Source organism: Denticeps clupeoides, chromosome 3 (assembly GCF_900700375.1).
Source record: "Denticeps clupeoides chromosome 3, fDenClu1.1, whole genome shotgun sequence".
Classification (NCBI taxonomy): domain Eukaryota; kingdom Metazoa; phylum Chordata; class Actinopteri; order Clupeiformes; family Denticipitidae; genus Denticeps; species Denticeps clupeoides.
In genome coordinates this window covers 12,030,113-12,054,723 of record NC_041709.1, presented here as the reverse complement: position 1 = coordinate 12,054,723, position 24,611 = coordinate 12,030,113, and the positions used below count along the sequence as shown (strand labels likewise).

At 42.5% G+C, this 24,611-nt stretch overlaps 4 protein-coding genes across 6 annotated transcripts; 1 reads left to right on the top strand and 3 right to left on the bottom strand.

Annotated features, from left to right (window-relative positions):
• Positions 1-216: 216 nt before the first annotated feature.
• septin5b (septin 5b) lies at positions 217-6,494 on the bottom strand. Its single transcript, XM_028971424.1, has 12 exons — positions 6,452-6,494; positions 6,274-6,284; positions 4,982-5,072; positions 4,801-4,887; positions 3,386-3,509; positions 2,890-3,024; positions 2,355-2,472; positions 2,139-2,240; positions 1,719-1,815; positions 1,499-1,634; positions 1,292-1,394; positions 217-1,167 (listed from the first exon to the last, which is right to left on the bottom strand). Exons 1-12 carry the CDS (start codon positions 6,492-6,494, stop codon positions 1,105-1,107), a joined length of 1,110 nt encoding a protein of 369 aa, XP_028827257.1. The 3' UTR covers positions 217-1,104.
• Positions 6,495-6,738: 244 nt separating this feature from the next.
• Positions 6,739-15,062, top strand: cldn5b (claudin 5b). Of its 2 annotated transcripts, XM_028971426.1 has the most exons (4): positions 6,739-7,231; positions 8,356-8,563; positions 9,697-9,774; positions 13,754-15,062. In XM_028971426.1, the coding sequence occupies exon 4, from the start codon at positions 14,027-14,029 to the stop codon at positions 14,675-14,677; it is 651 nt and encodes a 216-aa protein (XP_028827259.1). In that variant the 5' UTR covers positions 6,739-7,231; positions 8,356-8,563; positions 9,697-9,774; positions 13,754-14,026; the 3' UTR covers positions 14,678-15,062. The 2 variants fall into 2 exon arrangements, with proteins under 2 accessions (XP_028827259.1, XP_028827260.1); XM_028971427.1 differs by lacking the exons at positions 6,739-7,231; positions 8,356-8,563 and having other exon boundaries at positions 8,846-9,774.
• A 592-nt stretch (positions 15,063-15,654) lies between these two features.
• Positions 15,655-20,694, bottom strand: acads (acyl-CoA dehydrogenase short chain). 2 transcript variants are annotated; one of them, XM_028973750.1, is made up of 10 exons: positions 20,622-20,694; positions 19,301-19,464; positions 19,059-19,208; positions 18,025-18,136; positions 17,693-17,844; positions 17,181-17,351; positions 16,960-17,097; positions 16,588-16,683; positions 16,357-16,413; positions 15,655-16,244 (listed from the first exon to the last, which is right to left on the bottom strand). In XM_028973750.1, exons 1-10 carry the CDS (start codon positions 20,647-20,649, stop codon positions 16,092-16,094), a joined length of 1,221 nt encoding a protein of 406 aa, XP_028829583.1. In that variant the 5' UTR covers positions 20,650-20,694; the 3' UTR covers positions 15,655-16,091. The 2 variants fall into 2 exon arrangements, with proteins under 2 accessions (XP_028829583.1, XP_028829584.1); XM_028973751.1 differs by having other exon boundaries at positions 16,103-16,244; positions 16,357-16,409; positions 16,600-16,683.
• Positions 20,695-20,857: 163 nt separating this feature from the next.
• crybb1 (crystallin, beta B1) lies at positions 20,858-22,945 on the bottom strand. Its single transcript, XM_028971430.1, has 6 exons — positions 22,700-22,945; positions 22,262-22,405; positions 21,896-22,014; positions 21,583-21,715; positions 21,310-21,452; positions 20,858-21,202 (listed from the first exon to the last, which is right to left on the bottom strand). The coding sequence occupies exons 1-6, from the start codon at positions 22,865-22,867 to the stop codon at positions 21,028-21,030; spliced, it is 882 nt and encodes a 293-aa protein (XP_028827263.1). The 5' UTR covers positions 22,868-22,945; the 3' UTR covers positions 20,858-21,027.
• Between the last annotated feature and the right edge of the window lie 1,666 nt (positions 22,946-24,611).

Below are 24,611 nucleotides of genomic sequence, written 5' to 3'. Positions count from 1 at the left end.
GTAACACACTCGCCTATGAACCAGGAGACCCGGGTTCAAATCCCACTTACTACCATTGTGTCCCTGAGCAAGACACTTGACCCTAAATTGCTCCAGGAGGGGACTGTCCCTGTAACTACTGATTGTAAGTCGCTCTGGATAAGGGCGTCCGATAAATGCTGTAAAAGTCTGATGAGGCCACCACGTCTGTCAGAAACAACTGTAGTAACACGGGAAGAGGATTTAAGGGAATCGTTTATTCATGGTTTTAGTGTTTAAAATCGGACACAACAAAATATGAACACTCGTGGCCTTTCACACAAGATCAGTACCACGTCCTGTTCAGTTTCTTAACGAATACCACTGCACTAACAATGTCTTCATTTTTACAAGAGCCTTCTTCACATTGCTGTTTGCTGTATGAATACATACTGACAAGGAGAACAAAAAGACGAATGAATAAATAAACAATAAATATATAAAGTACAATTTGGTTGATATGGATAATATGAACAAGTGCACTCTAAACCCACACATACACACGTTAATTATTTACAGAACAATGGCTCTGCATGTGCCTCAGAATGGTCTTGAAATTGGTCAGATGAAGAAGGATTATTGTCTGAATTGCTCGAGCAACAGGAAAGAAAAAGAGTCCGATATAAAATTGTTATAAAAAATGGGATATCAAAAACACATCGCTAGTCTGGAACACAAGGTCCTATGGGTCATCCTTCTATGTCTCGTTTATGGCATGTACATATTCACACTCACACACCCCCATCACATCTACAGAAAATTGGTACTACCAACGGTGCTACAAAACAATGTGCACATCACAAAATCTGACCATGCACACATCTAATGCTATTGTGCAAATGTAATAAAACTATATGACGTCAGGTTGCATCATACACCTGTACCATTATTAGTTTAGCATTAAATAAAATAAAATAAAAAAGTTGGCTTAGCTTCTGGGCTAATGCCGCGCCGAGGCCTGCTGAGTGTCGTTCTCTTTATTGAAGTGTTTTGTTAAAACTACAGGCCACAATTCTGCGTGAGTCCATTCCTTGGATTCTTAGCATTTTCGGCCAGTGACCACTGCTCTGCTGTGGTCATCGATCTTCACAGGTCTTGCTCATGCATCTGCTGTTGCATCTTCTGGAGCATCTCCTGCATCCTTCTCAGCTGAGTAACACAGGAGGGGCACAAAGGTCAGACGACCAAATACACTTCTCCTTTCTGCGTTTCAGTGGACAAGGACTGTGTGGGCACAAACATAAGAGACAGCAATGAGAAAAAATGTCCTAACCTCCTCATCCTTCATCTTGATGAGCTTCTCTGTTTCAACATCAGGGGTGGACAAAGGCAAGATGGGGATGGGGCTCTCCACGCGATTGTCTTGAGTCAGTTTGCTGGTGAAAATGAGGTAAAGGTACAGTAAATGAGGTCATCTCTGTGGTGCTGCTTAGTGATAGAAATAGAGTCACTAAATAAAGCAAAAAGAAGAGCGGATCACCTCGTCATCTGCTGAATGCATTGAGCCCTGTAGTTTTCATAGTGCACATCGCATGTGATGTCCTTTAGGTCGTGCATGTGTGTACGGATCAGCATGTTACGCAGCTTCACAAAATCGCAATGTGATGGGTTCTCCACTGTAAACGACAACAATAATCACATAGTGAAGCAATAGCAACACACAAGTGCAATGATGTTATTCTTCAGTAACAAGTTCTGACCTTCAACAATTCCCCATGGGTAAAGCCGTCCTCGAACCCGCTGGCCCCTTGCTTCCACTACAGTATTACTCCCAATCACAGCAAAAGGTGTACTCTCCTAAAACAAACACCTAGCAATGTTATGACCGCTCTTAGAAACATTATGCCTCCACTCACACTGCACTAATATTTTAGGATGGGTTTAGATGATTCTCTATATTTCAATCTGGTTGAACGTCTGTGGAATGTCCTGGAACAAATTAGTCTGATCGATGGAGGATCCACCTAACACCTTTACAACTGCTGCTGTCCTCTTGGCGCCACATTCGCAGGTCTGCTAGACTGTGGGAAGTCTGGCACGATGGTTGTATATGTTCAAGATTCAATTTGGTCATCGTGCCAGATTTTTCTAACACAACCATGAATCGGGCCTCGGTTTACCTTGAGCTCTCTGTCCTGCTGCTTGAACTCCTCGTCCTCGTCAGAATCGCAGTCCGGGAACTGGTACACTTTGAGCCCATATTTGTCAGTCTCCTCTCTCACCTTGGGAGAAAGAGAAAATAAAAACAGCTGTGGCCATGATGCCTGTAAATACAAGTGTATTTAGCATGTGCTTCTAAGGCCACAGAGTAGCATTGGCTGAAGAAAAACCCTCACCCTGTCCTTCATCTTCTTCATCTCGCCTGGTGTCAGACAGTCAGCCTTGGAGATCAGGGGAACCACATTGACCTTCTCCATTAGAGCCTTCATGAACTGTACATCCACTGGCCGCAGACTGAAAAGAGACACCAATAAAATACATATTATGTTTCCTGAATGTTATTACATGAGGTGATAAGAGAGTTGGAAAGTTAAACTTTTAAGTTCAACTTTATTTATACTTTGGCCTTTCTTTTTGCAGCAGGAGATTGTGCCAAACCACATTGTGACGTTAATAGTAATATACGGTGCTCATGACATTTACATTTACATTTACAGCATTTATCAGATGCCCTTATCCAGAGCGACTTACAATCAGTAGTTACAGGGACAGTCCCCCTGGAGCAACTTAGGGTTAAGTGTCTTGCTCAGGGACACAATGGTAGTCAGTGGGATTTGAACCTGGGTCTTTTGGTTCATAGGCGAGTAGCCTCAAGGCTACTACCACCCTGTGCTGACATGTAAGGGTCCACATCTCTGCATTGCTGCCTACCCATGTCCAAACGGGGGGATGAAGTAGAGACAACAGTGAACACGGTTGTCCTGGATGTTCTTCCGGTTAAGGCCACTTTCATCTCGGAAATACTGCTCAAACTGTTGGTCAATGTAGTCAGTGATTGGCTTCCAGCTACAGACAAAATCAGTGCATGTCATTTGCTCTCCAAATAACATTTTATTTGAATATTTGTAATGCTAATGTAAATTTATGATTACCTAGATGTATGCCATGATATAAAAAACGACCAATGGTCAGAAGGACAACCCTAAATTATTAAGACGTCCTGAATTATTGCAGCTGATCATTTTACATTCTACATTTTCTTACATTTCAAACCAAAAGGAAATAGAATGTGTATTGCATTAAATTATGTACTTTGTGCTTCACACACTTATGCATAGAAAGTGCTTTAGTTCTTGATTTTTTATAAAACAGTCACAGGTTAGCAGAATGTCTATTTTTACATTGAGACAGTCTACTACATACACACCATTCTGTATTATTCACAGCATCTCCAAACCCAGGTGTGTCCACAATAGTCAGCTTTAGCTTCACTCCTTTCTCTTCGATATCCACGGTGTGCTTTGTTATCTCCACTGTCTGGTTAATGCGCTCTGCAAATGCAAAGCACCAGTCATAATCATTCAATTCACAAACAGTTTAATTCAGCAACATACAAACGGTGATACTCCAAATTAGGGGTGTTTCAAAATATCATTACAGCAATATTTTACGCGGCCATGTTGTATCGATACAGGGACATCAAATGTCGAAATGTTTGTATACAAATTGAGTTCACCAGGTAGTGCTGGCTCAGTCCTGTACAACCACCTCACCAGCCTTAGAAAACTGACTGGGCACCTAAATATCTTATTTTCAATCTTATGCATTTTATCTTAACATTTTGGTGTCCACTATATCAGTGTGTTAAAATGCAAAGACAATATAGTTAAAATTCTGTTCTGAGTTATGTTGTTTTGGCTGAATGATTAATGTAATGTCGTCCACCCAGATCGTACACAGCATCTTGTATATCAGCAATGTTTTTACATTTTTCAGTGAATTGTAGAGTATTGCAATATATACAGTACCACAACATACAGTACAGGCCAAAAGTTTGGACCCACCTTCTCATTCAATGTGTTTTCTTTATTTTCATGACCATGTACATTGGTAGATTCTCACTGAAGGTATCAAAACTATGAACAAACACATGTGGAGTTATGTACTTAACAAAAAAGGTGAAATAGCTAAAAACATGTTTTATATTCTAGTTTCTTCAAAATAGCCGCCCTTTGCTCTGATTCCTGCTTTGCACACTCTTGGCATTCTCTCGATGAGCTTCAAGAGGTCGTCACCTGAAACGGTTTTCCAACAGTCTTGAAGGAGTTCCCAGAGGTGTTTAGCACTTGTTGGCCCCTTTGCCTTCACTCTGCAGTCCAGCTCACCCCAAACCATCTTGATTGGGTTCAGGTCCGGTGACTGAGGAGACCAGGTCTCAACTTTTTGTTAAGCACATAACTCCACGTGTGTTCAGGTTTTTTTCCCAACTTTCTTTAACATCCTTTAAAGAATTACCTGCACCAGTGTTCCAGGTCGGTCTGTCAATCTATCCGTCACTGTGTGTGTACGCGTGGAATGTTCTGTCTGTGGGTAGTGGGCTGGCATCCACAGGGCAGGGTCACAAGTTTTTAGGTATGGTTGTGTGTTTGTTGTTTTCAGGTGTCGTGCATGTGTGGAGCGTCCACCGTGTGAATGAGCATTTCCTTTCCCTGTTTCCACCTCCCCTTCCCCAAAGTAGAATCCTATATGTTGGTTTGTCATGTCAATTCAATAACCTTTTTGTTGAAGCAGTGGAGTGCAGATGATGTTTCATTTGAGACGTGCTCTGGTTTCTTTACTCACCTTCAGCATTCAACAGCTTCCTGTCCTTGTGCAGGTCTGTCAGGAAGAGGCTGTTCACCAAAGTTGACTTCCCCAAACCCGACTCTCCTAAGATTAAAACCATAACACAGCCTATTATAAACTTGCATATGCATGCTGTCTGGAGTGCAGAAACTCAAGCTTGTCCTCTGCTGTTCATCACCTGCCACCAACAGGGTGAAGTCAAAGCCTTTCTTCACAGACTTCCTGTGGACCTGGTTGGGAAGTGTAGCAAAGCCCACGTATTCTTTGTCCTAAAAAAATGATGGATGCTTTAGTAGTTAAATGCTTTCCATTTAAAGACAGTGGACGTAAAGTTAGATGGAAGTGAATATTTTGTGGTATATTCATGTATATTTCATGCATATGTATATATTCAATAGGATGTCTTCTGTGAGGGCTTAAACTGTTTTGCCGATTGTGCCAAAGATTGAGGGGCTATAGGTACAGGATGTGGTTTGGGTTAAAATGCTTAAATGTCACACAAAGACACACACATGAATAGACTGAAGCAGAAAAGATGTCTGTGCTCTGTGGGCAGCATGGCAGGAGGATGGAAATAGCTCTCGCTCGCTGCCCCACCCCCCCAACCTCCATGGCCATCAGCGACGAAGGCATTGAGCATGTTTGCTGCATTAGTAGGGCATTCCCAGAATTCCCGGCATGTTTTATTGAAATCAAGTGACTGCGAGTCTGCAGGAGAGCGAGTCTCCAGCCCCCCACTGGTTTAGTCATGCACTGGGGTGAGACGTGTGATCCGCAACAGAAAAGAGCACATGCGTGCGCATCTTCAGCATTACATAAAATGCCGGTTATGTAAAATAACTCTGCTTGTATAATTATGGGAGTGCATGTGTGCACGCTCTCCTATCCCTTCCACATTGCTGGAGGAACTTGTGGTGGAGAGAATAACAAGGTGCCAGTGGTGGTTCATGGCTGGAAAAGACACAGGAATAATACGCTGATGTGACCTGACTAATGGTTACCACCACCTAATTAGTATTCTGTATTATTATGTTCTAGTGACTTGCATTTGTTTGATATGAGACAGTCCTAGGAAACAGATTGATGTGAGACATATGTCTCAGTTGGTCAGTAAAAAACAGGCATGACCACACTCTCCATTTCTTGAAAGAAATCAGGATTATTCTGCATAAAGAGCGTGGCCTGGTTGTGTTTTAAAACAGATCTCAGAGCCACGCTCTCTAGGCACATGCGAAAATAAACCAAAAAAAAGTTACCTGCATTCTGCTCATGCATACAGTAAAACAGCCGGCTTCCTGCACAGAGCATTTGCTGCATTTAATTCAGATTTTCCAAAAAGAAAAGAGGGAAGGGGGGTGGGGTGTCTCGTGGAGGCGGGCTGGCGCGCCATGCCAACCCAGATCAGGCCAAATCCAGATGTTGCTGCTGCTGCTGCAGCCGGAATAAAACGCACGACGCGAAGCCACTCACCTCCCCGTCTTCTGCGATGGGCGTTTTCGATTCAGCCGGGGGGATGCCGGGGAACCGTGGTCGCAGGTGGAAGATGGAGACGCCCCGGCGTGGCGTGCACGGGAGGCATCGTTTGGGAGAGGTTAGCGCCCGGATGCGGCGTTTAGCGTCGCGATGCGGACAAACGCTGCTCTCTTACCTGATTTAATGGTCCGGCTTCGGTACTTGGTGCTGGCCGTCATTTTGTCCGCTGGGGAAGCGCTGCACCTTGCGTCTGTCTCGCCTTCGCCGGTGGGTCGCGGTGGGCGGGGCTAAAGAGGAGCGGCGAGCAGCGGTTTGAACCAATCAGCGTTGCCTTTCATTCTGGAGTCCCATAAACTGTTCAGCGAAATCTTTTCTTTTTGTTTTCATCTGCGTTTTAAACTAGGACCAGCAAATGTGTAAATACATATGTTTACAATAACTGTGAAATAATAATAATAATAATAATTAGTAATAGTAGTAGTATTGTAAGATGAAGTACCTGTAACATTAAAATGATTTATTTTCAGAATTAATTGTTTATAATAGCAACAGTATTTTAAAACGTAGAACATATATATTAAGAAATACTGTAATAATAAAAAACTAAATCAACTATAATAAAAATACTCAGATAATCTAAATATTATAAATAAGTGCAGAGTAAGACAGACTCTTACGTAACTGAAATGAAGAGCTTTTCAGCATAGGCCACATGCAGTTTGATTTTGTGTGCACTTGATGGCAGTGTCCTCCTGTTTCCAGATGGCATGGCCAGCATCCTCTTCTGTGACAGTCATCAGTTGACTGACCTGAACTGGCTTTTCCTGACCGCTCAGGAAATAAGGAGGAGTGTGGTCCTGTAAAAACTGGGGAATGAAACAACAAGAAATGATTATTTTCACAACAGACTGGAGCAGAGTAGACAAAGGCCTGCCACCGCACTGATGGAACAATGGTGAGAGAGTGGCGTTTCACCCAGGGCCCAGTGGGGTTTTGACATGGCCTGACACTTGCAGGAAACCTCATGACAATTACTCAAGGCTAGTGAGCAGTTCCTTTACTGTTGTATGGCTCACATTATTTGCTTTCCTTAAACTTCAAAGTACAGTTAATATAGAAACATGTATGGATGCAAACAACAGAGGTATGAGTCGATGTCGATGTGCAATTTCCTCACTTAACAATGACATGGTTGCCAGCAACAAATCCACCCTAATGCGTGTGAAACACTTTCAAATGGATGTACAATGGAGGTCATGTTTGCAATAATCTGTATCTGTAAAACACTGTAGTCAGAACTGTGAAAAATGTTAAAGCTTTTCTATGATTCTTTCATGAACAATGTTGACAGCTACATTACACAATTAATTACGATGGCTAAAATCAGTGTGATGTGTAATATGTATTCATATAAAAATATAAGTAAAAGAGGAAGACAGACGCTAAATAAATATTAGACTAAGATACCCACTTATTAGGCTTGTTTTGATGCAGAGAAGCCATATTATAGTCCTTTCCTTCCTTCCTACCTTCCTCTTCCATTACTAATCTTGGGTTTATATATGATCCCTCACTTGATTTTGACATGTTCATTAGCACGGTCCTTAAATTGCTTGGCTTCACCCGCTGCCCTTGAAATTCTTGTCCATGCGCCCATAGCCTGTGGCCTTGATTACTGTAACTCCCTACACTCAGTAAGGTAAAAAAAATCCTTCTATGTAGAGAACTACTACAGTACAGTACAGTACGGCATCAAATAATCTAACCATGTTATGCTGCTCCATTAGAAACTGTGTTGTTCAGACTCTGCTGCACATTCCCTGTTTTTAATTGTCAACAATGACTGGTAGTTAAAGGGCTATATATTGTTTAACAAAGTACATTTATATATTTTTCTATATCAAATAGCTCTTCCACAGTTTCATGTCATTTGTATTGTATAATATTTCACAGTTATTACTGTTTATTACAGACATTTTAATTTAAGAAAGGAAACCATTTATCATTGACTGGCCCCAACCTACAACCACACCAACATCGGTTTTATTTTGAATTGAATGTCTTCATGTCTCCTTCAAGGAAAATTCCAGCCTCGCTGTTGTTTACCAGCTCAGCAGTGGAGCATCAGGATGGGGCTGGAGGTGGGAGAAATCCAGCAGGAGTATTTTCACGCATTCCACGTCTGGCTGTGTGTGGGAGAGGACATCAGTCCTGACAAACCCCCCGTCCCAGCAGGCCATTTCATTAGACAGGGCTGAGCCGGCCTGGCTCCAGCACAGAGAGGGAGGTATGTCAGGCCATTCCTGTGGAAACGCTTAAATGAAAAGGTGAACTTTGCCGCACAAGTGAAATATGAAAAGCTCTGGGGTGGTACATTACACAGCCGTCTCACTTGTCTCAGGTTGTTTTGTGTCTGTCCTTCTGCTCATTTGAGCCAAACCGAGACATTTGAGATATTAAATTATGTCAGATGTAAAGTACGTCAGAAATTGGCAGCACTTTGTCTACAAGTGCAATGAGTGCCAGGCAGTGAGTGAAACACTCTTGATAAGACGTGTCATAACAAGTTTTTTTTTAGTTTTTTTTTATCTCAAATGGTTTTAGATTTACCTCATTGGGAGAAAACCGCTTGGATTTACTTTTGTGCCAGGGATTTACATTCATTTGTAGGTTTAGAACTTTAGAACACTTCAAGTACTGATTAGTCTCCAGCCCTCCAGGTATGATTTTTGTTAATTATCTAGGTCTCAGTCCAGAGGACCCGTTAACAGGTTCAAATCTCTTTTACTACCATAAACCAACAGCATTGCCTGTGTAGCAATTTTCTCTGCTGTAGTAAGAACTGTAAAGTCTTTAGAATAGATTGCATGTGGGGCTCATCACAGTCCCCTTGATGTCAACTGACGAACATGCTTAAAAAAATGTAAAGGTTCGTTTGGACACAGCCACGTTCAGCCTTCGGCGAAAAAGTGAATGCAAAATCCCGTTGACAGCACTGTGTTGATGGGAGTTCAAGCTGACCGTGTTGCATGCCTCCAGCTAATCAGGAAGCCAGCGTTTCTTCGACCACTGAACGTCAGTCGACGTAAACAACCTCAAAACATCCCAACAAACAAGAGCGCAGTGCCGAGTTCCGTCAGGGCCCTTACATGAACGCGAGGAGCAGCGATCAGCGGGGTAACAATGATAGGAAAAGAAACAAAGTGAAGTAATGTAGCTGCAGCACCCAGCCACCTTCCTGTAGCCCAGAAGCTTGATATACGGCGGCCAAACAATTAAGGCTTCTCCATGGCTCTCTGCACCAAGCCTGAAGTCAGAAAAACCGTAAATTGACCACTTCCCTCAAGAGACATGACGGTAAACATTGCCTCCATTGTTGACCTTTCCTCTGGATAAGACCTTTCCTTTCGTCATTTTTAGGAAGAAGTAACTGGTCTCACACTTACAGTAAGCGGTGAACTACAGGAATCATTCTGGGGACAACACCCAACATATACGGTAAACTGGTTTCCACTTAACCCTACTCTTGGCATGGATGTGTTTAACTCTATTGTCTAGCGCAGTGAACAAAATGTACAGAATTTACACGTATGCATGTGTCTCCCGCACCACTCCCCATCCCTCCCGGTGCTGTACGAAGAACAAACTCTCGATTCTCCATCCAGCAAAAAAAGCGCTGCATGGGTACAATTGAAAGCTTGCACAGGATACACCGATTGGCACAGAGAGGGCAAAGGGATTTTTTGGAGTGCTTCTGCCTGTGGGCGCGCTTACAAGCACGGGGTCACGATGAGCGCTGCTGGGAAAGCAGCATTTCAGGAAAACAAGAGCTGGTTACACTATGGGCATACAATAGCTCATTAGACAGGATTTGTATGGTTTCAATGCAACTTTGCAAAACCAATCCACTGCAGGAAATAGGTTTTGTTTCATAGAAGCAGTTTCCCCCTTTTCCCTTCAGGTGTTGAACAATTGATGTAGGCAGGTACATCCTTTTTTTCCATATTTTTTTTTATTACAGATTACTGTTGCAAATGAGGTAAAGTAATAGACACCAACATCAGTACTGGATTTAAACCAGTTTTTTATTTAGCGTTATAATATAATGGCATGCACACTGTGTAATTAACAGCACCACAGACATTAAGAAAAACAGAAGCCTCATGAATTGCATTTAGATATGACTCATAAACATCTTATAAACACACACTCACACACACACATACATGCACAAAATGAAAACTGGTTGTAAAGATCTGGAAGAGTCTGTAGACTGTCATTGCCATCTCTGTGATTGCCCTTAATGCATCCGGGAAATGGCCATTGGACTGGCTGGAAATGGGCTGATCTGGAGATAAAAGGACAGCATGACACAGGAAATAAATGAAGAGGAAGAAATAACAATAGGTTTTGTTTGACTGTAGAGAAATAGACAGTGATTAATTGATTATTGTGATTAATATTCCTATTATATTAGATATTTACAGTGGAATGGAGCATCCTAATCTTTATACATTGACAAAAAAAAAAACATATTGCGATATTTTAGCCTGAGGATAAACAATTCCAGGACATGAGTCATTAGCCAGTCTCCAGTCATCATGTGTGGTCAGTTCTGCAAGTAAAGGAACTTCGGCCTGTCGATGCTAACTGGATGAAGATGATTCATTAATCACGTAACTACAGTAGCTGCAGCCCTGTTGGGAATGTTGTTTGGAGTGATTCAGTGGGTGTGAGTCACAGATCTCGCCAATGATTATGTGACTCATTTCATCACTTTCCCTTCTTGTTAGTATGAAAAAAAAGTTTTGAACGGGTGCAAATTAATCTGGGCTAAATGCATGTCTAGTCATGTCTATTTTGTGTGAAAAGGACAGCATCACCTCTCAGTCATTTAAATATTCACGTGTGATGAAACATGACATTTCAGTGCCAGTGTACATGAGTCTAGAAAATTACATTAAACCTGTCAAAGAACCCAATGCCCTTTCCCTGCAATTTTTCTGGCCCTGAACAAGCAGGTTTAAAAATGGAAAAAAAAAAGGTTTAAACTTTTGTTTATTTTACTTTTTTATGTTTAGCCATATTTCCCTTACATCCTCAAACCTTCCTTACTCATTTTTACCTGTGCAGTTACCAGCAGCGGCCAGTGCACGTGATAAAATCTCACTTCAGTCCAATGATAATCATAACAGAGACAGCATTTTTCACAGGGAGACCTGGGTGTACAAGAGGTAATAAGAAATTTTACATGATTAATATAACCAAGCCCCACCCACCACAGATAACAAATCGTGCAAATTATTGTCATATTTTAAATTAAGTTTTGCATGCATATTCCATAAAAATCTTAAACACACGTCTTACACGTCTCATGCTGGGTGCATTGACACCAAGTTTACTTTATTTCAACGGAATTTGTCCCCAGGACATTATACTGGGGATGCGTGGGTAAACAGGGAAGGTTGCTCCATGAAGGGCATCCGGAGTAAAACTTTTGCCAAAACTTTTAACAGACAACCAGACCGGTTTCTCCACTGCAGCAACCCCCGATGAGAGCAGCTGAAGAAAAACCATTTGGAAAGGAACAGTCGTCCCGTGCAACAATGTGACAGATGGAAGCTCGAAGTCAGAAAACTGAGCCATGACGTTTTCTCACGCAACTCATCCCTCAGTGCCACTCTGCTCCTCTGTCTTGGTGGATATTACCTACGAGGCCGATGAGAAGCGGAACTGGTCACAGCCACCTGGTCTCAGCCCACGCTCATGAACGCACAAGAACTGGGACAGAGGAAACATCTGGACAGGACACACGTACCTCGGCCGCTCTCAGATTTCTGGCAAAGAGGCTATTGTCTGGCCAGCAGTCAAGCACGCTGTTTGACTGAGCGAACACACCATCATCGAGGCACGCTTAGACATCCGCACCCAACACACTAACCTGCTGATATCACACTTTGATAAAAATGCAGCTTTTCCATTTAAGTGCCTAATTGCATGTCCATGTGGATGACTGTTCTCTGTCAGTTTAGCACAAATGTAAAGCAAAACCCTTAATCATCTTCTTTGGCAACGTTTGTGATTTGTCAAAATTAAAGCTATGTTTCATCGCGCCCCCTCTCTCTCTTGCTCTCTCTTGTATATCTATGTTTTCTAATCTACTTCCAAACGGCAAAATCAACATCACTTCTTGTTTGCCGTGGTGGCCCTGGTTGACTGGATGTTGTTCTCGCCCTGCACGTTATCTGGGAAAGCATGTTTTCCTCTCTGCCATTTATTTGCTTATCAGACGCCATCCCATCAAAGTGGGTCAGAGTTAAGAGTCACCCTCTGTGATTATGGCCATTAAGCTTTGGACGGATGCTAAATACGGACGCGCAAATGATGTTTGGCACGTTGCTTCCAAGGGGAGTTTCTCTTGGGTGATATACGATTTCCTATGTTCTAATTGAACAATTTGGTGTGGTCCGTCTCGCTGCAGAACTCTCTGTTTGAGTAAACAGTTGCTGAGGAGTCGGCCATGGGAACCCTGTGAACATCTGGCTTTCTAAAATGTATTAAAATACTCAGATGTAGAAAACGTGTGACAGACTTGAAAACAGAGTAACTTTATACACTCAGAACAGACATAGAAAGCCTTCTTTTGATTACGATGTGCATTTGTCCATGTACCAGAACTGTATCATCAGCATTCATGCATTTGCTAGGTAGATAATATTGGAAAGCTTCAGAATGCTCAAAGGTAATGCTTTGAACCCCCAAGACGTTATGCTATATTTACTTTCAACACAAGAGAATGTGTGTGTAACTTAAATACTCTCCAGTTCTGTCAGAAAAAAAGATGCTATCAAATTTGTTCTTTACATTTTAGACATAGATCTCTTTGTGCATACATTTTTTTAAATGTTAGTTGGGTTTGTACGGGGGTAGTGAAAGATGTCAGATTTATACCTCGGTATTTCTGCAGCTCTCAGGATTCTAAATACATTTTCGGTGTGGAAGACGTGGTATGGGAATAACAGTTTTTGAATTGTTGGGAATAACCGAATTGTTTCAGAAATGTTTCAAAATTCAGCAGCTGCTACTGTTTTTGACAGTGAGAGAATGAAACAGCTTCCTGTTTTCTTTCTTGCTATGGGATGGAGTGGGATGTCAACACTTCAGTTAAATTTTAAACAGTCTCTTAGGATACATAAAACACTGTTATTCACTGTGTATGGATTATTGTGCAAACTATGTTTATTATAATAAATATAAAAAAACGATAACATATGTAAATATCATTTATTAATATCATTGTATTAATACATATATTATTTTTATTAGATATATTATTATACAAATTAAACTATTTTATACTGTGCTTATACTTGTACTTTTACATAGCCAAAACAATAATATTCTAGGATGATTAAACTGAATGTTTTAGTAGCGTGCCGTTATTCATTATTATTTTGTATTATTTGTATTTCTACAGATGTCTGCTCTGCGGGCAGAATGAATAGAAGGAAGGCTGTTAAATCGCACATCCATCACCTTCCTGCCTGTGTCAGCGTCTTATCTGCCTGCTCGCACGACGCCCTTTCCCGTTGTCTGTTTTTGTAGAAACTTTGCGGACTTCTGATTGGTCGCCGCGGCGTCCGGCGCGCTCCTATTGGCTGCGGCCGCGCCGCTTGGCGGAACCACCTGTATAAGTGTCGGCGGCGCGGCGTGGACCGCGCGGACAGCGCGTTTTGGCCGAACAAAGACCATGATCTCTGCGTGTTTGGAGTTCCTCGGAATGGGACTGTCTGTCGCGGGGACGCTGATGGTGATGGTGGCGTGCGGCCTGCCCATGTGGAAGGTGTCCGCGTTCATCGACAGCAACATCGTCGTGGCCCAGACCACCTGGGAGGGCCTGTGGATGTCCTGCGTGGTGCAGAGCACGGGCCAGATGCAGTGCAAGGTGCACGACTCCGTCCTGGCGCTGGCCACGGACCTGCAGACCGCGCGGGCGCTGACCGTCATCTCGTCCCTGGTGGGCGTCGTGGGCCTGGCGGTCACCGTCGCCGGGGCGCAGTGCACCAACTGCATCCGCGCCGACGCCGTCAAGGCCAAGGTGGTGAACGCGGGCGGCGTGATGTCCATCCTCAGCGGCCTGTTCGTCCTGGTGCCCCTGTGCTGGATGGCCAACAACATCATCTCCGACTTCTACAGCCAGCACGTCCCCGCGCCCCAGAAGCGCGAGATCGGCGCGGCGCTCTACGTGGGCTGGGCCGCCGCCGCGCTGCTGCTGGTGGGCGGCTCGGTGCTGTGCTGCTCCAGCCCGCACCTCATCTCCAGGACGCCGTACCCCCTGAAATACGGGGCGAGCAAGTGCCCGTCGCAGAGCGGAGGCTACGACAAGCAGAACTACGTGTGAGGCCGCGCCGAGGAGGAGAAACAAAAAAAAAAAAAGAAGTCACTTGAAATCGAACTTCCGTTATTTATCTCTGCTTTTCTGGGGACGCTCGAGGATGTCGAGAGGGGGGAATAAACAGAGATATTAGACACGGTCTGTGGTCCGGTGGGACAATAGCTGCCATTGTTCTGTCGCATAACTGTAAATATGGTCTTTAATTTTATTATTTTTTTTGTTCATGTCAGAGAGGGACTGAATAAGCGTGTCTCGTTTTCATTATTTTTGTAAGTATTGCTCATGTGAATGCTTGTGGCCCACATTTCCGAGGGCTAAAACGAGTTTTGTGTATAGAGCAGTGTTTGTGCCACGATATGTAGGATTCCTAAATAAACATGTTAAAAATGTAGTTTGTTGTATTGTCGCCTTTTGTGCATCTGAACATGCTTGTATGCAAGAATTTAACATTTCCATATTGCCAGAAGTAACAATGAAGGGAATCTGCACATCTTTCCCAAGAAGCCTTGTTTTTCATTGCCCATCATGACCTACATTTTTAACCCCGTTCCTCTAGCCTAATACAGCACAGACAATAAGAGCAAAACATTCACTTCTGAACAAAAGCCGTGGGACCTTGATATCCTCCATTACATCCATAATTGGACATCAGGAAACGGGACTGACTCCCAGCGTTCCCCAAGCTGAGTAGATGCCATGACCCATGCCCCACTTCGACGGGGGTCTGTAGAATAAGGGTGGTCATGGAATCACGGCGCCTCTCCTGATGCAGCCGCTAGATTAGCAGGTCTGAGGCAAGAGGGAAGGATCACTAATTGTCCAGGAAACAATTTCTTTACTGCATCGGTTTAAAATACATTAAAATGATCGGCTGGTTTAGGAGACTGTCTGAAGTATGAGTCCACAATTATTTTGGTCACCATGTCATAGAAATTGCCATTACCAATTTTATATGTGACAACAGAACAAAATGAGCCAAGAAGTTTGTACTGGAGAACCTTATTTCAATCTCTCCTAATACCACAGGATTTATTGTGACAGTGACAAATAAATCCTAATAAAACATAAGACAAATAAACATTGTATGATAATTTTTAAAAAAAATCCAGAATTTGACACATTCAACAACATATTGCAATTTCAGATAAGCAGGTTATCTGATTCTGTGTATCACCAAAGATAAGTGAACATTTCATTTAGTACAGTCCCAAAGGCAAAGGCAATGAGAATCCTGAAACTGCTGCACTCTGGTGGTGACAACATGAATTTCGCTGAAGGAAGCCAGGGGTCTTCCATCTCCAGCACACGCGCAACGAGGTGAAAAGGAATTTGGTTTAATAAACCAGACACCGTGCGTTAAAAGATGTCAGCTCAGTTCTGATGCCAGGCTGGGATGCCCCACGCAGCCATTTCGGATTTTCTATGTCTGGTACTCTTTCAGAACCTGGTTGGCAATGACAAGTCTCTGGATCTCGCTGGTGCCCTCATAGATCTCGGTTATTCGAGCATCGCGGTAGTGCCTCTCGGCTGGCATGTCTGTGACGTAGCCCATTCCTCCCAACACCTGAATTGCCTTTAAGTGAAGCAGAACAATGATAGGTTCAGAACATGAAAGGCTTCATACCTCCCTGGGTTTTACAGTTAAGAGTGAAGAATGATCCTACACTTAACAGAAGCATGTTTACCTGATGCGATATGTACGTTGCTGCCTCAGAAGCAGCTAGTTTCGCCATTGCAGCTTCCTGTAGTGTCAAGAGACAACAGGAACTAGATTAGCAATGAGAAACAATGGAAATAAGAATAATACAGAGCAAAAGAGTTAATGAAAATTAAAGACTGTCAGACCTCATTTTAGACTCAGACTGAGAAAAAAAAAGAAAAAGACAGGGGAAGAAATACAAAGAGCAAGATATTGCCTTGGTGTACGCTTTCCTTGAGTCCTTTAAGACAGCAGCTTTCCAGGTAAGGAGACGAGCGCCCTCCACTGCTACAGCCATGTCAGCCAGTTTAAACTGCAAACAGAGAAATATTTCACATCACTCTCCATAACAATAAGCTGTTTTAGATTGTTCCTCTGTTGGCTTAGTAAAGGTACATTATCACTGTGGAACTGTTGCAATGTAAAAGCTTAGCAGAAAGATTATTATCTGGCCAAATCATCCAAATTCCATAGTTTTCCTTGAAAAAAATGCAATGAATTTCTATTGACTGAAAAAAACTACTTCTTGTATGTATGTGTGTAAAGCAGAAGTAAGTGGGTTGTGATAGGCAGGAGCTGTAAAGTGTACCTGAATTGCTTGCAGCTTGCCTATGGGAGCCCCAAATGCCATCCGCTTAAGGGAGTAATCAGCTGCACAGTCAAGTGCTGCTTGTGCAATGCCTAAGGCCTGAGACGCAATTCCAATCCGACCACTGTCCAAGGTTTGCTGTTAAAAAAAATGCATTTGGCCTACAATGATACCACAAGATTTTCACAAAATGATGAAAAGCAAAAATTAAATACACACACCATGGCGATCTTGAAGCCCATTCCTCGTTCTCCCAGCATGTTCTCCAGTGGGATGCGGCAGTCCTCCAGGATCAGGTTGGCTGTGGAAGAGGCACGGATGCCCAGCTTGTCTTCCTTCTTCCCAAGAGATAGCCCTGGATGAGGCATGGGCACCAGGAAAGCACTGATTCCCTGACAGGGAAAAAATTAACTACCAGTTAATATCTAGAAAAAGTGGGATTACAATCCATAATATCAATGTATTTTTTCTGCTACTTACATATCATGTCTTTATATCTTAAACATACATTGTTCAAATGTTTACAAGATGTTTGCTGACAAACTGGCTGCTATGTCAGTGAAGATTTTGGAAGTTTTGAAAGGCTTCCCGCAACACCCATCCTTAATTTTAGGGCACATTTGTTCCAATGATATATAAAACAACACAAAAACAAAAATGCTTTGAAAATATGAAGCCCATAGCACAAAAAGTCTGTCCCGCAAAAACCAAAAGCTCAAAAATCAGAGAATACCTTGTGCTTAAGGCTCTTGTCAGTAGTAGCAAAGACAACGGCAGCTGAGGCATCCCAGCTGTTGGTGATCCAGGCCTTAGTGCCATTCAGGACCCACTGGTTTCCATCCTGACGGGCCATGGTGGAGGCTGCACCTGCATCACTGCCATTTCCTGAGTGAGACAAAGTAGTGTCTTGAAGCGTCATGTCAGGACGTAATTAATTTATTGTTGATTGTATTAATATTATAAGCTAGGTGCACTTGAAAGATGGAATGTGGAGAGCAAAGTTCTTGGATTCTTTACAATCCAGCTATTGCTTCAGAACCATCAGTCTAGTAATCTGTGGTGTACCTGGTTCACTCAGGGCAAAGCAGCCTACTTTCTCTCCAGTGGTGAATGGGGTTATCCACAGTTTTTTCTGTTCTTCTGTCCCATACTTTAAGACTGGTCCCAAATATAGTGACTACAAAAAATAAATGAAATAGAAGCAATAAATTAGTCTGCAAAAAAAAGAATCTGTAAATTTGCCTGCAACTACAGGTTCACGACATGCTCAGAATTTACAAAGCAGAACCCTTCCAGCCTGACTTTAAGCCAGTGGTTTACATATCAGTGAACTATGTCTGAATGAATAGACGCTCAAATGTCTATAAACAAGAAAAGCCTGAAATTGAGCCCTGGAAAAAGGACGACTGTGACCGCAGTGTGAGACCACAAAACATAAATGAACATGGACAAAATTATTTTGGCAGCAGGCCTTGAGGTATCAAACAAGTATCATGAAAATATTAAAGGCTGAGATCATGGCAGTTCCATACTGTCAGCAGCACTACACAAGTTCTGATGTCGCCAAAAACTTGGCCAGCATCTGGTGGGGTCAAAACAACCACGGATTTATAATTATATAGTATATTTCCAGCTTGCACATGGAAAATGATTTACAGGACATATTTATAAGAACTGAATGAATAAGCTGAAGCAACAGAAGGCCTCCACAGGGATCCTTACATTTACCATGTCTTATACAAGGTGACTTACATAAGTGCTTTAAGATGTCTCTCAGTGTTATCCCTCATTTTCACTAGAACCCGATCTGCAGACGCTCTAATCAAGAGCAACTTACATGAGAGCTCAGATCCTGACTTTTTCTCATTTCATACATATCCCACCCCTTGACAGGTACCAGGTAATTTTTTTTTTAAATTATTAAAATCATATGCAATCACAAATGGTCCCATTCACTCCAGAAAAAGGAAGTTATTCTCTTTCTTTCCAGAAACAAAGGTTTTTGTGTGTCAGAACTGGCCAATCCACATTTTACTCGTTTCATTCAAAGTTGCTGAATGTCTCCATTTCTTGTCAAATGACATATCGAAGGTACTTACATTATTTACGCTAACAATCACACCGGTGGAGGCACAACCTCTGCTTATCTCCTCCACAGCCAAAGAGTAGGCAAGATAGTCCAACCCAGTTCCACCCAGGCTCTCTGGGACCTCAACTGCCATGACACCCATATCACCAAGCTCCCGAACCTGGTGGAATAAAAAAAATTAAAAAAAGACGTCATCATCCTTTCCCCTCTTCATTTTCTCATTGATCTTCAAATGCTGTCAATCACATGCACCTGTTTGGCGGGGTAGGAGTGTTCCTTGTCCAATTTGGCAGCAATGGGGGCAAGTTCTCGGCCTGCAAAGTCCCTGCAGGTCTGCCTCAACATCTGGTGGGTCTCTGGCAGCTCAGCAAGCATGCTGAGACAGCGTTTACCAGAGCTCACCGCCAGGCCCAGGGCTAGGAATGAAACAAATCAAATCACCATAGCATAAACTTATTGCACAAAAGATTAGACACACATTTTCCTATTGAACATCTTCTACTGTTTAAAAAAAAAACACCAGTGGTGACTGTGATTTCATTGGCCAAATTATGTTTTTACACGGTCATTCAAGTGCCATGTGCTGATTCTGGACCACCTTCCCTGACATAATGCAGGAATCATACTTTTTTACACTCTTAAAAACCTGCATCACCCTGCACTTACAGGGACAGTCCACCTGGAGCAACTTAGGGTTAAGTGTCTTGCTCAGGGACACAATGGTAGTAAGTAGGATTTGAACCTGGGTCATCTGGTTCATAGGTGAGTGTGTTACCACCCTGTTTACATTTAATCAAATGTTATCACTTACTTGCTGTCCAGTACACTCTGAATAGAATGGCAGTTTAGAAGCCCATACATATTGGTTACTGACAACGCTTTTGAATTACTTATAGCCGATAACTCATATATTTTGTTGTATACAGCTAATAATTATTTATTGTATACATAATAATTGATTATTGACTATTATATTTACAACTATTATAAATGTCTAATTAACAATCATAAAAACTTATAGTAGCAGATATCACAAGGCATATTATTAGGAACATACAGCAACGTAATTTTAGAACAAATCCTTGAGTTGGATGAAACTGGGTGAAAGGTCATCACACGTCAGTGCGCCCCCACCGTGAACGCGACAGGATACAGACTCGGTTTTACTACAGAAAAGTATTTATCAGTTTCGCTTTTTGAATGTGTTATTAAAGGAGGGAAAATGATGCAGCGAAAGAGTACAGTCCTATTATTACATTCATCAATATTATAACAGAGTATATATAATTGTTCATTGAAATGGCCATTAATTATTTCTTAAAAACAAACAGCGTGATGAGAAAAGAAAATAATCTGACAAAATGTGTTGACCTAAAAATAACGTGACGTATTACACATTCATAACACACCACTTTAGCAAAAGCTAAGCTACACACAAACAGCTTTCACGGTGTAATAAATTTTGCAGGGACAGTTGGGTCGAAATGACACCATGAAACTTTAACAGTGACGGCGATAACATGCGCAACATTGTTCCGTGCATGTATTTAGAAGTAGCTGTTCCATCACTGACCTTTCCGCGCAGTGAGCAGGGCTGCCATCTTGGCTCTGACACCCACACCGATACAAACAGACTCAAACGAGGACGCGCGCGGACCACGTGACCAGAAAGTTCTCGCGGTATTACGACGCAACTGATTAATTCTTTTTTTTTTTTGCCTTTGTTTTTTGTTTTTTTTTTTCGAAATAAGTAGCAAATACTCGGAAAACGCACATCCGATCACAGAAATTTAAAAGAAAAATAGAAAATACTTCAGAAATAATTATGTTTATTATTGCCATCATAAAAAGTCAGTAAGATTCCAGTACAACGATGTCATGTTATTCTCTTGGAGAGGTCAGAGGTTTGATGGGGAGGGGGGATAAAAAGCGCCGTGTGAAGGCTGGCTGCTGTGCCACAGGTCTCCAGCAGGGCTGGTTCACTTGGCAGAGGTCATATTGAAACAGCCGCGCTGGTGGAACTGCATGTCCCTCACGCGGCGCATGGACTGGATCTGAGGTTGGAAGGCACAAAACTCGTTGTAGTGTCTGTAGTCGCCGCACTCAAACAGGTACTGGTACCCTCTGTAGCCAGGATACTGGTATCCCACCCATCTATGAATAAAACAAGAAGCAAAAATGGTTTCAACTGAAACTTATAAATGGTGTCACTTTGATGTTCCCAAACAATAGAGGTTAATTGGTCCTTCTTAAATACTTACGCTCCGCCATTAACTCTTACGCTGCCCACTCTGTCGCAGAAACCGTGCACCCAGAGGGTGGGCACATCGTCCTCCTGGATTTCCATCTTGTTGCCCTGGAAGTCAGACAGCTCAAAGAGGCAGATCTTGTGCTCCATGGGGTCCTTAGAGATAATAGAAAATGATAAATTCCATGTTCCATGCACAACATAATTGATCTTCTGTGTCTGACTGTTATTGATATCACTCGCATTAATGATCATCCAAAGGTAATCAGCTCTTGTCGTGTCTCACCATGCGGATGGGCCTGAGGGACATGAAGCAGTCACTGCGGTAGCTGTTTGACCAGGTATCCCAGCGAGGATACTCTCCCTTCTCCAAGATGAACATCTCCCCACGGAAGTTAGTCTGCTCGAAACCAACAAAGCTAGAGAAGGCAGGGACGGGCAGAGGTGTGCAGAAGACCCATGCAAGGTAAAAGAGGAGATAAACAAGGTGATCACAAATGAAATGGCTGTTATCACATACTGACATAAACATGCATACAGAGGTTAACACAAAGATGTGTGTGTTGAAATGGGCAGAGAAAATAGTGTGAAGGACTTACGGGCCGCACTCCACAATGATACTGCGCACTCTGTCCATTCCACGGTCACAAACGTTCATGCACTCATCGAAAACCTCCATCATCCTGCCCTGGAAGTTCTCCTGCTCGAACAGCATGATCTGTGGGGAGATTCGTGATGGCAGAGAGCTTCCTGTCAAAAATAATCCAAGTCTGTTCTGTCAGAATCCTTTGGCAACAAAACTATTATCCTTTTCTCTTTTTCCTGATCGGCCACCACTTGAGGGCTGTCTGCTGAAATGCAACAAGGATGAACATCATACTTTTCTTTTTATACAGAGGTTAGAAGGTAGCAGCTTTAATTTAGAAATCTCAGCAGTTTGTACATTTTAAATGACAGGCACTTACTCTGTAGTTGCCCATCATGCCAGGGTCTCCAGTCTTGGTGGCCTTGCTGGTGGCAGCAGGGGCAGGAGTTCCCTTGTCCTTGGCATCAGTGCCCTGGTTGGAGGAGGACTTGGCGGTCTGAGACATGGTGAAGGGATTCAGAGTCTGTGGGAAAGAGCATAGGTTGGGAAAGGTCATGATGACAGTCATGACATTGAATTAATTGACACGATCCAATCTGCCAGAGGGGGCCAGCTGGGTGGGTGTCGCATAAGTGACAAGACTTCACATGGTGACGCATTTAGGATGACAACATTCCCTGCAGTGACTGAATGGGACTGGCAAGCTCAGGCACGATGGGAAATACACTCTCGACCTCCATGGCGAGCAGGACCACTGCTGTGTTCAGTGGGGTCTTGTTAGCATGCGCTTGTATTAGCAGGGATGGGCTCTTCTTACCTGCTTGTGTACAGCTTGCAGTGCCGTGCGTGGTTGGCTGGCTCGTGCTGGCCCCCTCAGTCCTGCACCCAACCTTTTATACCCTGGCAAGAGGAATATAGCTGGGCTTGGGATACAATAGAAACATCTCGTCATCAGAGTTGGTCTGTACCAAAGCCGCGGGGTCATCGCATCACCCAGAAAGCTCTCTGCCCCAGCTGCCTGTAAGCACTTTGTTGTCAATAGAAAGCCCTGACAAAGGCAGTTTCCCTGCATAGCTATAGCCTGCATATAGATGAGAGGAATGTATGGGCCAGAGGTCATGACTAGTTAATCCTAAATTTCTTCTCTCCAAATATGTTCTCTTTTCCCAAACAAGAAATGTACTCAATGAATATTAAAGAAAAATGTGTGTGCACAAACAGGTATGTGAACAAATATGTACCTAAAACAATGTACATAAAAACAATGACATATTTTAACATTTGAGAGGCTTAAAAACTCTACTTCACTTGTCTTAAAGTAGGTCCTTTCAAATCAACTGCACATCCAATTGTTGAAACGAAACAGGCACAACTTGACCCAGGCACAGAGGTCATGGAAATATGTGAGGAAGCAGTAGTCCTGTAGCAAACAAATATATCTTCTGACCAGCCATAAAAAAGGGTGGTGACCACATTTCCTGACCAATTGCACCACTGTTTCTACTAGTGTACAGGAAAGATGAGATGTAGTCTATTAGATTTTTTTCAGTATTCCAGTTTCCACGCCGCTTGGTTGTCCATGAACTACACTAACTATTACTAAACTATATTTTGCATGTGAGATATTGCAAGAATCTCCTGGTGAGTCAAATGAAACATTCTGTTCAATGCGCAATGTGGACATGAAGATGTTTAAAGCATTACAACATAAATTGTCAAAGCACTTTGTGGACAAACATATAGTAACATTTCAAATTGATGTTCATGTGCTTTGCACGTGACTTATGAATGACCCTGAACTATGGCAGACCTCGTAGACCAACAGTGTTAAACACAAGACATGCAATACTGCTGTGATATTGACGCAGTTACAATTGCAGAACATGCATCCTTCATTTGTTGTGGGCACACATTTAATTTAGATATTGTTGTGTATTGTTGTTCTCTGAACTGAGGATTATTAGCACTCACTTCAAATGTCACTTTGTGACATTATCTGCTGGTTCAGAATAGCAGTCTGTATAGAGGGCACATGAATTCTGACTGCACCACATCCTGCATTATTAACAATGCTTTGCTGTGCTGCATGTTCTCATTTTGTGGCCCAAAAAAACCCTAAAGATTTTGCAGCAAGATGCCATCTTATCTGTGTGGCACTTAGTTGAGCCCTCTCTTGGTTTTTGAACTGGACAGTGTCTCACCTCCAGGCTGTATGAAAGCTATTTGACAGAGAAAAGCAGTGACAGAGTGCATCACTAGATGACCTGGCCTCCAGTCACTTGACCTTAACCCATCAGAGGTGGTTTGGGATGACAGACCAGGAAGAGAAGGAAAAGCTGTCAACAGGAAATGTCATATTTGATTCATACTGAAATTAAATGTGTTATTTGTTTTGCTATCTTAATATTAATATATGTTCGAAATCAAAATAAACAAATAAATGTACTCAAGGTGATTTAAAAAAAATTCAGTGTTTGCAGTGAGGTGCTACAAAGCAGTCTGGGGGAAACAGGGTTATTTTAGAAGCTCACATGCAAATGATAGAAATGGATTAGGGATAAAGTTTCTCAGTGATCCAGTGACAAAAATGTGTGGAGCATTTCCAATTACTTTAATCTAGTCCACATAATACATTTTGGTATTGAAAATATCAAAAACATGGCTTCCAAGAGACAGGGGGGGGGGGGTTAATCCAAATATCTAGATTTATGGAAAGCATATTCACTGGT